This window comes from Schistocerca gregaria, chromosome 1, assembly GCF_023897955.1.
Source record: "Schistocerca gregaria isolate iqSchGreg1 chromosome 1, iqSchGreg1.2, whole genome shotgun sequence".
In the NCBI taxonomy this organism is placed as follows: Eukaryota; Metazoa; Arthropoda; class Insecta; order Orthoptera; family Acrididae; genus Schistocerca; species Schistocerca gregaria.
The window spans coordinates 648,469,213-648,486,909 of record NC_064920.1 but is presented as its reverse complement, the minus strand read 5'-3'; the positions used below and the strand labels follow the sequence as shown (position 1 = coordinate 648,486,909).

Genomic DNA, 17,697 nt, shown 5'->3' with positions numbered 1-17,697 from the left:
TTGAATCCTGCAGGCCTGTCCAGAAATCCGTATGACAGGGTGGAGATCTCTTCTGAGCAGCACGTTGCAAGGCATCCCTGATATACTCAATAATGTTCATGCCTGGGGAGTTTGGTGGCCAGCGGAAGTGTTTAAACGCAGAAGAGTGTACCTGGAGCCACTCTGTAGTAGTTCTGCACTTGTGGGATGTCGCACTGTCCTGCTGGAATTGCTGAAGTCCCTCGGAATGTGCAATGGACATGAATGGATGCAAGTGATCAGGCAGGATGCTTACGTATGTGTCACCTGCCAGAGTCCCATCTAGACGTGTCACTTCACTGCACAAGTCCCACACCGTTACCGAGCTTCTACCTGCTGACATGCAGGGTTCATGGATTCATGAGGTTGTCTCCATACCAGTACACGTCCATCCGCTCGGTACAATTTGAAATGAGACTCGTCCGACCAGGCAACATGTTTCCAGTCATCAACAGTCCAATGTCGGTGTTGACGAGCCCAGGCGCGGCGCAAAGCCTTGTGTCGTGCAGTCATCAAAAGTACGCTAGTGGGCCTTTGGCTCCGAAAACCCATATCGGTGATGTTTCGTTGATTTGTTCGCAAGCTGACATTTGTTGATGACCCAGCGCTGAAATCTGCAGCAATTTGCGGAATAGTTGCACTTCTGTCACGCTGTACGATTCTCTTCAGTCGTCGTTGGTCCCGTTCTTGCAGGATCTTTTCCCGGTCGCAGCGATTTTGGAGATTAAATCGTGATAAACTGCCACTGTAGCAGCAGTAACCGACGTAACAGCTGCACCAGGCAGTTGTCTTATATAGCCGTTACCGACCGCAGTGCCGTATTTTGTCTGTTTACATATCTCTGTATCTGAATATACGTGCCTATAATACCTTCTTTGGCGCTTCGGTGTGTAACGATTAATGTTCTCTAACGTTCTTCATTGCTCATTTTTCAGGTGTGTCACAAGCATTTAACGGCTAGCGGCATTATGTGGGATGTATGTGCCACAGTCGTAATAAACACAGCTGCTTCAGTTTCGAAACCACGATTTCCTTCAAATACCGATCGTCCCATCTACCTATCTTCAGCTACAGGAGCATCCAGAGAGAGACCAGAAGGACCAATCACGGTGTCGGCAGCAGCTCGTACTGCTACAGAGCATCAAGATCAGTGTGGAATGCCGTAATGAGTATTTAAAAAAATAATTCATATGATAGCCTTCAAGAACGCAAGGATGACGTTAATGTAATATCTTCACATAGGAACTCGTGAAAATAGTGGAAGACGAGTATTATTTCTTTGTGTTTCGATCTATGTGTGCAATCGCATTACTTTGGGTGTAATGCGATTGATAATTACATGAAAGTGGATGTCTATCTAAAAGGAGTTACATTAAACAAAACGAAATCGTAGCCACTGAATTTGTTGTTGAAGCTGTACTGGAAATAAACATTTTGTGGATACAACTAACTGTGCATGTCTCCGTGTTAATGTATACAAATACTGTTTGGAAGTTTGTGAATGTTTTCCTGATCAACCACAGTACGTTTCAAACCGTCCCACACGTCCCTAACAGTTCACACATGCGAAAAAAGTGCATTTTTCAAAGACGTCGGTGTTTACAAGTGTATCTGTCTGTTGTATATGCTATGCACAAAACTATGTGTTTTCTCTGTCAACTAAACTCATTCACGGATCAACACAAAAGTCGCTTATTTTGCGAACCACAAAATTCTTTTGGTGCTGGCTATGACGTCACGACACAGTTGTTTGGTCCTGTCTTTGGGCGGTGTTAATTAGACGCCGACTTTTTTATCTTTGGTCAAGATAATTCTCCTAGAGATGAATAAATAAATTATAGCTTTGCACAATTCCCACCTAATGTGCACAAACCAAATGTCAAAACTGTCAAAACTGTTAGTATAGTAGCATTCTGCAGACTGAAACGAATGGAGACACAGACTGTGAAGATGCTGCCAACTTAGGTATTTGGCAATTTTAAAGGCATCTAGTTTTCTGATAATTTATCTTCACATCTTCGTGTGCTCACTTCACTTTGGTAACATGTTGTGCTTTTCCATACACGTAGTCACTAGAAGATGCCTCCATAAGCCGAATCCGATTGGGAATAGAAAGAAACATTAAATAAATAACAGCCAAAGTAGAAAAAGTGAGACAATCTCTCGACTACTACAAGCTGTGATATTCTCCACGAACAAGATGAACAGCATGTAAGTGTTCGTCAAATTTAATATCAATCATGTGGGGACTTAAAACGAAACATTTGAATTTCAAATAAACTTGTAGCGACTAGGACAATATTTTACACTGAACTCTGTGGCGGCTACTAACCATACATTCGCAGTTGTGTCGCAAATAGCTCCTTGGCGGACCCATGTTTACTGAAACGTTTGTGCTTCTGTTAATGTGTACTTCCACCCGTGTCAGTTTGCTCTGTTAGTGATGATGCACCCACAATTTTCAAAAAAGTGGCCATAAATCAGTCATATGGCGTCATTTAAACTCCAGTCATCATCTCTAGCTATGTGATGGGATTCGTGAAAATGGAACGAGGTCTCGAAATTAGTTGTGAAGCTAACAAGTGAGTTTTATACGGCCGAGGTTATTCCACTACAGCACTGATCCTTTCACAACCATACGCGGCCGCGGCAATCGAAGCCGTCATGACCGCTCCGGTATCATTCTCGTAGGTCCACTGAGACTAACTCGGTTTCTCGTATTGAGCGTGGAAAGATTCACATTCCTCTATCGCAGCAAGTGCTAGCTATTAAAAGGTTCTGTTGCTTACTAGCCGCTAACCGTTGCCTGGATAGGTCCAGGCAGGTCTGGTGTGCAAGCATCGAATACTTCCATGGCTGCGGTTAATAGCCTGTGAATTGTCTGTTGCGACGGGAAGCGAAGAGCATTAGGACCATGAAAACAGAGTTCCGTAACACTATTTTCTGTGGATCTTGCCTTGGTGTCGTGATTTCTCTACTGCGCTCTTGAGAGGATAACGCTGGAAGACAGTCATTCACAAGAAGAGTAGCCGTCTGGTATGCAAACTGAAACGTGATTCAGCGACATCGAATAACTGAGAACCTGGTACAGTGTATGGAAAGAAACCTTTGCTCGTCGGAACGTTCAGTCTGATCTCGTTGCGTCATACGCGAAGTGTGGTTTTCGGTTGTTCATCGAGCTAAATTGAAAACCTCTGCTGGGAAACGACAGACATCAATTTGTTGAAAAAATCGACAGTTACACAAAGCAAAATTTTGTGTCTTTACCGGTTTCAGGTAGCCGATGCCCTTTTTCAGCACTTTAGAATTGTGTAACAATGTGAGCGAGCGTACAAAATAAGCAGGCATACACGGCTTAGAAACATGTTGCAAGTTACTGTTCTGCAACAAAATGCTGCTGTCCATCACTTCTGACCGTTTGGACTTGATGGTGCGCTTTAATTTTTGCAGTATGTCCACGTACGACTGTGCGTTAATTGTGGCGCCACGTTCCAGAAATTCTATAAGAAACGGGCCCCTTGCCGCGAGACAAACAGGTATGGAAAACTGACCATCGAGGAGTTAGCGTGCCTGTTGTTTCGATTACACTGCGGAAGTTCCGCTGGGAAGCCCTTACACATCCTCCATACCGTCCCGATCTATCCCCATGCGATTTCCATATTTTTTGAGCCTAGAAGAAAGACATCCAAGGCCGTTGATTTGCTTCGGTCGAAGAGGTGGCCGCCTGGGTGCAATCGTAGCTCCATAGGCAACCGCAAACATTTTTCTATGATGGCAGTGACCATCTTGTCTCACAGTGGCGTGAATGTATTAACGGCTATGGCGACCACGTTTAAAATAGTAACACTTTACTTATTTTCTTCCAGCTCTCTCACTTTCATTTAACTGACCTTTATAAATATCTCCAGACTTCCTTTTTTTTATTACGTAAGATGTTCTTACGCAGCACATAACTGCAGTTTCGTAGTCCATTTCTAATCACAGCTACAAATCAGCGCACGAAATTAATTGGTTTATGTTTAATAATCATAACACTGTCCACTTTTCTGGTTGTTCTAATTCTGACATTGTCAAACCCACCTATAGAGCACTAGAACATTTTTTCCGCTATTGCTCTCAGACAGAATTCGTTAAGTGCACCACCAGTCTTCCACAAATCTTCCTCGCAGTTAATTATTCAGTGTTGCGTGCATTGCTTTATTTCTTGTGATACGTCTGCTGCATCAGACACATTCAAGAGCTTTTCATCCAACACCGTACTCTTCTTCCTCTTGAAAGATCCATCTGTCGTTTCAGCTGTGGGGCGTCCTTAGCATAGATCGCCTCAAGGACAGGGCGGCGCGTTTAAACGTCTCTGTTGGTTTCGTTTCATACTGTTGAACTGGTATTTTGTGCTGTCACGCTCAATTATGTGTAATTCAATTTTGTACTTAGTGTTTGTCCCCATTCAGTGGTATATAATTCCATTACAGTATCAGTTTTTCCACTAAGTATCCAATATTACATTTTTTGCTCCCAAATTTCATTTCCCTCTTTGTCATCTGTATGAATGAGTGAGTGAGTGTGTATGTTGAATTTGTTTTATATATGGTGGCAGTGCAACATCTGGCTGTCTGCTGTGATAGCAACAGTATAGCCAACGTAGTTTTTTTTCAGTCAAGGCAAAGAGATTTGTATCCTTTCGGTAGCCATTCGACATAGTTAATTTGGTGGTGTAAAGGGCCCCTCTGGTCTCTTCTGGCTACCTGCAGGGAAAGCGTTCTCTCGGCAATCAGTGCTGAACCTTTGGTGTCCGCCACCGGTAGCTGAGTGGTCAGCGGGACAAAATGTCAATCCTAGGGCCCGGGTTCGATTTCCGGCTTGGCCGGAGATTTTCTCCTTTCAGGGCCTATGTGTTGCCGTAATCATCATCATTTCATCCTCATCGACGCGCAAGTCGCCTAAGTGGTATCGAATCAAAAGACTTGCACCCGGCGAACGGTCTACCCGACGGAAGGCCCTAGCCACACGACATTTTATTTACTGGACCATTGGTGGGTGAAGACGGTACTCTAAAGAGCGATGGTGAGTATGTCAATGTCCGTTACTGTGTAGCTATTCCAACTCATGTACACTTTTGATCTGCTAGTTCAGTTTCAAATGGTTCAAATGGCTCTGAGCACTATGCGACTTAACATCTGAGGTTATCAGTCCATTAGAACTTAGAACTACTTAAACCTAACTAACCTAAGGACATCACATACATCCATGCCCGAGGCAGGATTCGAACCTGCAACAGTAGCGACCGCACGGCTCCAGACTGAAGCGCCTAGAACCGCTCGGCCACTTTGGCGGGCTTCAGTTTCAGGTTTGGTAGTCGAACTCTTGCAGTTTTCAGAGTATACAGGGTGATTCAAAAAGAATACCACAACTTTAAAAATGTGTATTTAATGAAAGAAACATAATATAACCTTCTGTTATACATCATTACAAAGAGTATTTAAAAAGGTTTTTATTTCACTCAAAAACAAGTTCAGAGATGTTCAATATGGCCCCCTCCAGACACTCGAGCAATATCAACCCGATACTCCAATTCGTTCCACACTCTGTAGCATATCAGGCGTAACAGTTTGGATAGCTGCTGTTATTTCTCGTTTCAAATCATCAATGGTGGCTAGGAGAGGTGGCTGAAACACCATATCCTTAACATACCCCCACAAGAGGGTAAGATCAGGGCTTCTTGGAGGCCATTGATGAAGTGCTCTGTCACGGGCTGCCTGGCGGCCGATCCATCGCCTCTGGTAGTTGACGTTTAGGTAGTTACGGACTGATAAGTGCCAATGTGGTGGTGCTCCATCCTGCTGATATTTTCCTGGGCTGCGAACAAATGCTTGCTGGATGCGTGCTACATTTTCATCACTCGTTCTCGGCCGTCCAGAACTTTTCCCTTTGCACAAACACCCATTCTCTGTAAACTGTTTATACCAACGTTTAATACACCACCTATCAGGAGGTTTAACACCATACTTCGTTCGAAATGCACGCTAAACAACTGTCGTCTATTCACTTCTGCCGTACTCAATAACACAAAAAGCTTTCTGTTGAGCGGTCGCCATCTTAGCATCAACTGACGCTGACGCCTAGTCAACACCGCCTCAAGCGAACAAATGTACAACTAAATGAAACTTTATAGCTCCCTTAATTCACCGACAGATAGTGCTTATCACTGCCTTTTGTCGTTGCAGAGTTTTAAATTCCTAAAGTTGTGGTATTCTTTTTGAATCACCCTGTATTCTGTGCGCAGTAAGTTCCGGTGCTTGCTTTGTGCAAGCGAAAGACCTGGTTTAGGAAGTTCGTTATCCTGAACGCCTCGGGAGGGGAGGGGATTTAAGACGGCCGCCTGCCCTCAGGAGCTCCTTTCTTCAGCGCACCTGACGATGGCGGCATGTCTGATCGCAGAAATATTGTGCCCATTGGACACTACGGACCGGCAGTACACCCGTGGACTGTTCGTGATTTTGCTCTTAACTTTCGGCTGTGCCGTTTCTGGATGAGGGTACCTTACCTCGAATTGATACATTTAACCTTGTCCATCATCCCTGCAGTCTTTTAACATTATCACGGAATAATCCTGTCTATAACGAGTGCACCAGCTGTGCAGAAGGCACCACATGCAAAGGGAAAGAAACAGGAGACTTTTGTTCCAACAGCTATGGCGCCTGAAAGTAGGATTTCACACAAGCGTTCCGTTTTTGCTATCCTTAAGCAACTCTATTACTAATGAAGATTTTTTTAATTACTAACAAGTGCCACGCCAAGATATCCTTGTAAGAGTACCACGAAATTTATACGTAATCTCATTGTAAACATTGTTAACCACAGTTTCAAGAAATTCCATTGCTGCAACTGATTAGTGTTGTTATGTTTTCTACACAGATGTGTTTTGTATGAGAATATTGTGTTTTTTATCTATATTTTTATATTGTATTAATCATTAAACTAATACTATTATTTTTATCAACATAATACTTTTAATACTGTAATTTTATATTTTGTCTGCCGATTTTATCTTACAAAACAATACTAGAAGGATATCAAAAAGTTTCGAGACTGTCTCCGTTTACAAGCAAGTGCCTTACTTACATACGTTACAGACTATAAATTCAAAATACTTCATATAGCTGTATAGCGGTGCCAACGTTTTTGCTAAAGCAGGAATGCGACCTGGAAGTATTTTTGAAGCGCGTCAAGCATCTTCCGCGATTCGCGCTGGATTCTCGCTATGGCGTCAAAACAGCGACCTTTGACGTTTAGTCACCCGCGGAGATCCTCGACATGAAGGTCATCCACGGCACGCTGACAAAGGTCCTGGAGGACAACGACGCGGTGTTCTCTCTGCACCTGAGTCGGCAGCCAGGGGGCGAACTTGGCCGCAACAAATCGCACGCTGAATTTAAGTCTGAGAGTGACCTGCACTGTTCCGTACGACTCTCCGACAATGGCAACAATGTTGTGGATTCTTCTCCGATAATTCTTATGCACAGGTTACCTGTCTTGGCGTATTACACAGCTAGCCCGGAAACTTATAATGTCGATAAAAGTTCCTATCAAATGTCTAAACAGCAAATAGGTGCGGGACGAACGTACTAGAAATACAAAAATGTCTGTCATAAAATCTTGTCACGCGCGTATTTCTGTCAGTAAATGATGATTCGCAATATGTCCAAACTGTAATCACTTGTACCGTAACTTCCTTGTCAACGTGCAGTTGATGCAGTAGATAGCGTTTTAGATTAGCATGCAGGAGGTCGAGAGTTCGATTCTGAGTCGACACATGTTTGTTTTTATTTGTTTTTATTTGCTAAAAGTAGTCAGCGTGGTACGGTATGTGGTGTCTTAATCGTCATTCAGCGATTGCCGTGGGTCGTCTTCAAAACATTTGCCTTTACGTACTGCGAACACAGAAATGGAAGTACAATCGTTTTCACTGGTCAACTTTTAAAGAAGCCGTTTGCACGTCGCGGACGCAAGTTGTCTTGCACACTAAATCTACTAGATTTCAAACCTGTTTGCTTTGTACTCTCCCCCAATGGTCCCACGATTAGTAACAACTACTATTCATGCCACGTTCAGGTCAACTACAGTTCGTTGGGGATTTTCGTCAATAGTAGGGCTTGCATCTTGCTTTGCAAATAATTTCCAAGCTCGGTTACCATTTGCATGTATTACCACCATTTAACAACCATTTATGCCTTTCAACATTGAGTCTGGTAAGCGCATGTTGTTTAGTAAGTATCCCCATGCGTTACTACTACTACGATTGTTATTATTGTTATTATTTCTGTTACCATTGTAATCTATGGAATTGTGGAAACATCACATCCATTACCTTTAACGGAACCGCGTAATTCGAAAACGAACATTTCATAATTATCAGGGTCTGGATGAATAATGCAGAACACAAACTGTAAGAGAAGTGGCGCGCGTTAGCTGGAACAGCCTGCTGCGACTAAAGACGTTTTTATACTGCATGCGCTTTTCACAAGACAGGGACTAGTTGCTAACAGAGCAAAGTGCTCCAGACTGACCCCATGCACAACCACACAAATATCGTATTTTCTTCTTGTGTTACTCTAAAACAGTGTCGCAGATGGCGTGTACAAATGATGATTATTTGTATGTGCTTCTGGTCTTTGGTGCACCTGATAACCTCGCTGTTAGTGCCGCCCGAGAATATGCTTCTGGACGTCATCCATATAAAAATATGTTACGTCGTCTGGAGGTTCGCCTTCTGGAAGAAGGTTCTCTCCTTCCACCATCACATGACAGAGCTCGTCCGTGGACTCTCCGTACTCCAGCTACTGAGGAAGCTATTCTGGATGTCATACACCAAGGATCGCAGCATAGTACACGTACGGCAGCAAGGCAGCTGCGTGTCTCGCAACACACCGTCGTAGACGTGCTTCACGAGCATGAGCTGCACCCTTATAATTATTCTTTATCTCAACAACACTACCTACAGACCGTCGTCTGAGGATACAATTCTGCGAATGGTTCCAACAAGTACCCAGCGACAACTTCATAAACGCTGTAATATGGTCAGAAGAAGCAGCGTTCACTCGTGACGGCCTCTTCAATACGCATATTGCCCACCATTGGTTTGACGATAACACGCACGTCACCGGCAACCGTGGATATCGAGTTCGCTTTGACATCAACGTCTGCGCCTGAATATTGGAAGACAGGAGTTTCGGTCCCTACTTACTGCCTGACCGGTGGTCCCTACTTACTGCCTGACCGATTGACTGCACAAAGGTAACATGCACCCCTCGCAAACTATTTGTCGACGCGCTGGAAGATGTTCTACTTAATGTTCGGCAGAGGTTATGGTTCCAACTTTATGGTGCACCTCCACACTTTGTAACTGAAGCGCAACGGCATTTAGGCAGAACATTTCCAGGGAAGTGGCTCGGACGGAGATGTCCAATTGTATGGCCTCTGCGTTCACCTCGGATTTCCTACTCGTCGGACACTAGAAGGATCACGTGTATTCTACTACGCGTACATATGTGGAAGAACTGATAGCTCGCCTTCATGTTGCTCTTGTATTTGTGGATGCAGCCATCTTACGAAGAGTCCAAAGCTGTATGATCCAGAGAGTCGCGCAGTGTTTGGACGTGCAGGAACGCCGTTCTGAACATCTGATCTGGGGGAAACGTATTCTTTTGTAAACGTAATACGGTCATTAATAATGAAATTATTATTGTCACTGGTTGCTAATTTGTTACCCCTAAGCAGACGTACTTCTTGTTGTATAAATGATGTTGAGTGATTTAACTGTGCAATTATGTTTAGCACCTATAAATTGAAATTGTTTCTGTAGCTATTCTGTCCTGTGACAAATCATTTGCTTAAACCGTCTATTTCTGATTTTCCGACCGTGTTTTTGTTATGTTCACCATTACAAAACACTGTACTATGTAAATGTCGTCTGGTATAAGAAACGGTGTATACTTAAGTATTACACGTCAGAATGAAATTGGTAAATAAAAACAAATATGCTTTGATCCAGAATCGAGCACTTGACCTCCTGCATGCAATCCAAAACGCTGTTCACTGTACCATCTGCACTGCAGTACGCCTATATGCTGCCAAAGGGAGTTACCGTACATGTGATTACAGTGCTGCCAGATTTCCAATATTTAACATTCATCTAGTGCTGGAAAAGCTAAAGACGAAATTTGGTAAGAGCTAATGAGGAATCGCACTGCGAAGTCCGATTGCGCGAATTTTTGTACATACTGCATACATCGATTTTATACAGGGTGCTCTGTAACTTCCCTTTCAAAGTTCTAGAACTTATAGACAGGACTTAGTTGACAGTATTTTGAACTAAAATCAGTGTCCAGAAACGTACCATTTCCGTGCTACGGCCGTTTGAAAACATGTCTGCTAGATGGATAGCCATCAGGGTGGGGTGGGGGGGAGTTCATAAGTCACATCGGCTGATGTCATTTCAGTTTGTTCTACCTCTAAGACCTGGTTCGAGCCTCATTTACTTGTTTATGAGTACTACAGCTACTTAGTTGAGTACACGTTTGCAGAATACATCAACATAGTCCTTTGTATGGTGAAGGTCACGGTAATGGCAGGGCAGCTCGTCCCTTTTATCGACATCGTTATCCACAACGTCAGAGTCCATTGCATACCATTTTCACCAACATTACGCATCGGCTTCGAAAAATGGGTAGCCAATGTCAGCGGCCTGACTCCTAGGTCATGTCTCGCACCCGAAATGGGAGAGGCCCTTCTGCATCCCGTTGAAGAGAACCCGACAATGATGACGTGAGCAATTGTGAGTGCAGTGGATTTGGTCCATGCACTGTCTACAACTACATTCGCACCGCCAAAAGATGCAGTCACTAATGCCAGGCGATTTTGTTCCACGCTTTGATTTCTGTAGGCAGTTTCTGTGCTGATGTATCAACGAACTCTTCAAGATGAACGAAATTTTGCTATTGTCTATGTTCTCAATTCTCTAAACAGCTTTGTCTGCGAAGCCCATGTGCCACGCATGTCCAGGGATTCCAACGGAGATTTGGTATCAGTGTGGACGGCCATGTGATTGGACCATACTTGCTTACACCCCATTTCACCTTCCTACAGAAAGTGTTGGATGGTGTGCTGCTGAACGTTTGTCAAGGCCTATGGCTCACTCTGTAGGCGCATCCGCTCACTTTTCACGCCATGTTCTGGAACATCTGGACCAGCGATTCGGACACAGATAGTTGTCTAATCGTAAGGCGTCCGCGATCATCGGATTTCACTTCACTTAACTTTTTCTTATGGGACCGAGTGAAGAGTTGCTTTGAGAGACTCGTGTAGAGACAAGAAGATCTGATGGCACAAGTGTCGCCGCTGCATGACAGATTGCAGAGACACCAGGTGTGACAGAGCAAGTGTACCAGAACATCTTTCGTAGGTACAATGCGTAAACCGAATTTCGGTTCAAATGGCTCTGAGCACTATGGCACTTAACAACTGAGGTCATCAGTCCCCTACAACTTACTTCCCGAGGCAGGATTCGATCCTGCGACCGTGGCGGTCGCGCGGTTCCAGACTGTACCGCCTAGAACCGCTCGCACACTCCATCCGGCAAACCGAACTGTGCTGTCGTCCTAAGGAACCTTTCTTGTAGTGGATCCGATCGCTAACCCTCCTTTTGAAAGTACAAAAAAGGTTCAACTTAAAATGTAGACAACAGTACTTCTGAAAACTGGTTAAGTTTCCTGTTCGTTTCTTTGGTCATTAATCAGTGGAATTGTAAAACAAGTGATATACTGGATCATGCCAAATAACTACTTTTCGTAAAAGTGGTCGCATTATCATCATGTTTCCCAACGAATGTAGTACGGGTCCAATTCAGAACTTTATCTACTCATTTCTCTCTACAAGATCTAGAAGTTTGTAAGGAGAATTATAGAGCACCCAGTCGAAGGAATAGGAATGGATCCAAAACTGAATCCTGTGGGATTCACTTAGTGATTTTTCCTCAGTCACAAAAATTTTCTACCCTTCCAACATTGTCTGAACTAACAAGTTTGTTTGCGTGGGCATCAGTAAATTTATAAAACGAATATGGTTTGAAATATTCAGCACAACATTTTGCACTCTGTTAAAGATGAGACAGAGCCACGAAATCCATAGAACTTGAGTTACTCTGCCTCCGACTGCTCGGTCGCCTCACCTCGGAGAGCCTGGCGGCGACCGCGGAGCCCGCGCTGCCGCCGCCCACGACGACGAAGTCGTAGGGTGCGCCGACGCGCAGCGCCAGCGGGTCGGGCTCTCGCACGCGGCCGCACGGGTCTGCGATGTCGCACTGGCGCCGCAGGAAGCTATCCAGCAGGCCCATGAAGAGCGCGAACGCCCCCGGCCCGCACGTGCCCGCTAGCGACGGGCCCAGGTAGGAGGGTGCCCCGGCGCTGCAGCCGCACAAGCCCTGCAACAGCGCCGGCGCCGCTTTCACCAAGGCGTCACGTGTTACAAATTAAAACGAAGACAACAGGGAGTACTTGTTACGGGGCTACAGCAGACGACGACAATGGTGGTGATATTGGGTTTGTAGGGACCTAAAGCTTTTTCACTGTCCACTCGCGGCACTTTTCCCCGAATGACAATGAAATGAGGAGGAAAACAGCAACACCGCGACCCTGTGCTGGGAAACTTCCGGATCCGGCAAAGAATCGGACACCGGACCCCGGTGTTCCAGAGTCAGCTACGCTAGCTACCAGATCACGAGCTGTGGTCCTGTAGCAAATGATGTGTGTGAAATCTTATGGGGCTTAACGGTCCTGTAGCAGACCGGTACATTTAAGACGTTTGTAACACAAGGAATCCCTGGAGTGCCAGGTTACAAGTTCAATCTTTAGTAAGGGTTATTTGAAACAGTTCCTTTAACAATTATGACAGGAAAAATATTGGCTCTCATAACTCACCATGTCCATCAGGAGTGTGACAGAACATGGGCGTCCAGGAGTTGCACAGATCAACCTTCTATGGCATGTGTGGTGTGCCTACTTTAAGACCTTCCGTACACACACCATCAGATTATTTGACTTGTCGCTCTAACGAGGTAGGCGAGTGTCAGCAATATGTCTCCTGGTCTTATCGTGGCGTGTTTATCTTCGGCCGTTAGGTCAGACGATAGAAATGCCACTTGCACGCTTAGAGTAGCAGATTGACGTTGACCAACTTTAAACAGAACTTGATTAATTTTCACACACATTTATTAAAATAATAACCAGCATAAAAATTACTTAATTTGGGTCTGGATGCTATTTACAATTGAGAATATGAAGTCCCTTTGGTACTGGTACGTTAATCTTATTCTCACATATATCTCTGATACTTGACAAAAGCGTCCATACATTTATCTTATGGCTATGTACAAGAATATGGTAATCTTACTAGGCGCAGACTGAAACTTGACTATAGACTGGTACAGACTAATGTAGACAAACTAATCGGAGGTCTGTACACTCGTTATAATACCTCACGCGTTCATGTATCACTGCGCGACTGTCCGAGGAGAAATGGTTCTACGTTAGCAGCAATCTCATTGGCTGCGTTACATATTAATACGCGGATCGGCGGAAGCAGAATTTGTTCCGTCTCTATGGCAGCGCCATCTCGTAGTGCGGGAACAGACGAGCGCTGTGCCTGCGCTGTTGTGCTTAGCGGCGCGCGCTCTAGTCGGAAAGTTGTGTACACGCTGACTACGCGGAACTATGTACACAACTCGATGTATGACCGAGCGAAGTGGCGCAGTGGTTAGCACACTAGACTCGCATTCGGGAGGACGACGGTTCAATCCCGTCTCCGGCCACCCTGATTTACGTTTTCCGTGATTTCCCTAAATCGTTTCAGGCATGTGCCGGGATGGTACCCTTGAAAGGGCACCGCCGATTTCCTTCCCAATCCTTCCCTACCCCTAGCTTGCGCTCCGTCTCTAATGACCTCATTGTCGACGGGACGTTAAACACTAACCACCACCACCAACTCGATGTATGTATTAAATTTAAAAAATGGGCATCGGTAACATACAAGAAATGTTAAGAACAAACCATTAACTTACACCATGAACACTCAATCAGAAATGGCGCTCCCCAATTATCACAATGGTTCGCACCATCAAGATCGGAGGTGAACTCCTTGGAAGTTACAGGACGTTCAGCTACGTATACACTCTTAACAATAGCATATAGAATGATATTGGTGTAACGGAGGGCATCAGCGAAGCGTCTGATTCCACCTGTCTGCTTTGAGCCATGACGACTTCAATATGGCGGAAACCCCTACTTAGACCATATACAAAACGTTGACGATGTCGTCACTGCATACACATGCCCACAAAAATTAACAAAAACGACACAAGAAAGCCTCGATACACTTATAAAATAAAATCGACGGGGAAAAGGTGGAAAATATGGGGTTTATGACGGGGACAAGCTAAATTTGTAACAATACAAACCACCGCACCATCGAAAACAAGTATTATAGAAAAAAACCTCAACTTACGACATAACGCTACAGACACAAAACCCCATAGGTATCGTACTCTTCACTCGACCTAGGTATCTCAAACGAAGCACACGGTTCCAACAAAACTAACAATTGCAATTCCAAAAAGTGGAATCGGACATATCTCTTTACCTACAAAGATATAGCTCAAAAGCAGCTCTTGATACCTACTTTTTTTTGTCATCAGTCTACTGACTGGTTTGATGCGGCCTGACACGAATTCCTTTCCTGTGCTAACCTCTTCATCTCAGAGTAGCACTTGCAGCCTACGTCCTCAATTATTTGCTTGACGTATTCCAATCTCTGTCTTCCTCTACAGTTTTTGCCCTCTACAGCTCCCTCTAGTACCATGGAAGTCATTCCCTCATGTCTTAGCAGATGTCCTATCATCCGGTCCCTTCTCCTTATCAGTGTTTTCCGCATATTCCTTTCCTCTCCGATTCTGCGTAGAACCTCCTCATTCCTTACCTTATCAGTCCACCTAATTTTCAACATTCGTCTATAGCACCACATCTCAAATGCTTCGATTCTCTTCTGTTACGGTTTTCCCACAGTCCATGTTTCACTACCATACAATGCTGTACTCCAGACGTACATCCTCAGAAGTTTCTTCCTCAAATCAAGGCCGGTATTTGATATTAGTAGACTTCTCTTGGCCAGAAATTCCTTTTTTGCCATAGCGAGTCTCCTTTTGATGTCCTCCTTGCTCCGTCCGTCATTGGTTATTTTACTTCCTAGGTAGCAGAATTCCTTAACTTAATTGACTTCGTGACCATCAATCCTGATGTTAAGTTTCTCGCTGTTCTCATTTCTACTACTTCTCATTACCTTCGTCTTTCTCCGATTTACTCTCAAACCATACTGTGTACTCATTAGACTGTTCATTCCGTTCAGCAGATCATTTAATTCTTCTTCGCTTTTACTCAGGATAGCAATGTCATCAGCGAATCGTATCATTGATTTCCTTTCGCCTTGCATTTTAATTCCACTCCTGAACCTTTCTTTTATTTCCATCATTGCTTCCTCGATGTACAGATAGAAGAGTAGGGGCAAAAGGCTACAGTCTTGTCTTACACCCTTCTTAATAATAGCACTTCGTTCTTGATCGTCCACTCTTATTGTTCCCTCTTGGTTGTTGTACATATTGTATATGACCCGTCTCTACTTATAGCTTACCGCTACCTTTTTCAGAATCTCGAACAGCTTGTACCATTTTATATTGTCGAACGGTTTTTCCAGGTCGACAAATCCAATGAGCGTGTCTTGATTTTTCTTTAGCCTTGCTTCCATTGTTAGTCGTAACGTCAGAATTGCCTCTCTCGTGCCTCTACTTTTCCTAAAGCCAAACTGATCGTCACCTAGCGCATTCTCGATTTTCTTTTCCATTCTTCTGTATATTATTCTTGTAAGCAGCTTCGATGCATGAGCTGTTAAGCTGGTTGTGCGATAATTCTCGCACTTGTCAGCTCTTGCCGTCTTCGGAATTGTGTGGATGATGCTTTTCCGAAAGTCAGATGGTATGTCGCCAGACACATATATTCTACACACCAACGTGAATAGTCATTTTGTTGCTACTTCCCCTAATGATTTTAGAAATTCTGATGGAATGTTATCTATCCCTTCTACCTTATTTGACCGAAAGTCCTCCAAAGCTCTTTTAAATTCCGATTCTAATACTGGATCCCCTATCTCTTCTAAATCGACTCCTGTTTCTTCTTCTATCACATAAGACAAATCTTCAGCCTCATAGAGGCTTTCAATGTATTCTTTCCACCTATCTGCTCTCTCCTCTGCATTTAACAGTGGAATTCCCGTTGCACTCTTAATGTTACCACCGTTGCTTTTGATGTCACCAAAGGTTGTTTTGACTTTCCTGTATGCTGAGTCTGTCCTTCCGACAATCATATCTTTTTCGATGTCTTAACATTTTTCCTGCAGCCATTTCGTCTTAGCTTCCCTGCACTTCCTATTTATTTCATTCCTCAGTGACTTGTATTTCTGTATTCCTGATTTTCCCGGAACATGTTTGTACGTCCTCCTTTCATCAATCAACTGAAGTATTTCTTCTGTTACCCATGGTTTCTTCGCAGCTACCTTCTTTGTACCTATGTTTTCCTTCCCAACTTCTGTGATGGCCCTTTTTAGAGATGTCCATTCCCCTTCAACTGTAGTGCCTACTGCGTTATTCCTTGTTGCTGTATCTACAGCGTTAGAGAACTTCAAACGTACCTCGTCATTCCATAGAACTTCCGTATCCCACTTCTTTGCGTATTGATTCTTCCTGACTAATGTCTTGAACTTCAGCCTATTCTTCATCACTACTATATTGTGATCTGAGTCTATATCTGCTCCTGGGTACGCCTTACAATCTAGTATCTGATTTCGGAATCTCTGTCTGACCATGATGTAATCTAATTGAAATCTTCCCGTATCTCCCGGCCTTTTCCAAATATACCTCCTCCTCTTGTGATTCTTGAACAGGGTATTCGCTATTACTAGCTGAAACATGTTACAGAACTCAATTAGTCTTTCTCCTCTTTCATTCCTTGTCCCAAGCCCATATTCTCCTGTAACCTTTTCTTGTACTCCTTCCCCTACAACTGCATTCCAGTCGCCCATGACTATTTGTTTTTCGTCCCCCTTTACATACAGCATTACCCTTTCAATATCCTCATATACTTTCTCTATCTGTTCATCTTTAGCTTGCGACGTCGGCATATATACCTGAACTATCGTTATCTGCTGTCGATTCTGATTAGAACAACCCAGTCACTGAACTGTTCACAGTAACACACCCTCTGCCCTACCTTTCTATTCATAACGAATCCTACACCTGTTACACTATTTTCTGCTGCTGTTGATATTACCCGATACTCATCTGACCAGAAATCCTTGTCTTCCTTCCACTTCACTTCACTGACCCCTACTATATCTAGATTGAGCCTTAGCATTTCCCTTTTCAGATTTTCTAGTTTCCCTATCACGTTCAAGCTTCTGACGTTCCACGCCCCGACTCGTATAAGATTATCCTTTCGTTGATTATTCAATCTTTTTCTCATGGTAACCTCCCCCTTGGCAGTCCCCTCCTGGATATCCGAATGGGGGACTATTCCGGAATCT

General features: G+C 44.0%; 1 protein-coding gene across 1 annotated transcript in view; it reads right to left on the bottom strand.

Annotated features, from left to right (window-relative positions):
* The window catches only part of LOC126361126 (glucose dehydrogenase [FAD, quinone]-like), a 187,468-nt gene that overhangs the window by 128,266 nt on the left and 41,505 nt on the right, over positions 1-17,697 (bottom strand). The window contains exon 2 of the mRNA XM_050007767.1: positions 12,245-12,496. Within this exon, the coding sequence (XP_049863724.1) occupies positions 12,245-12,496 (252 nt within the window). The remainder of the gene's footprint in view (positions 1-12,244; positions 12,497-17,697) is intronic.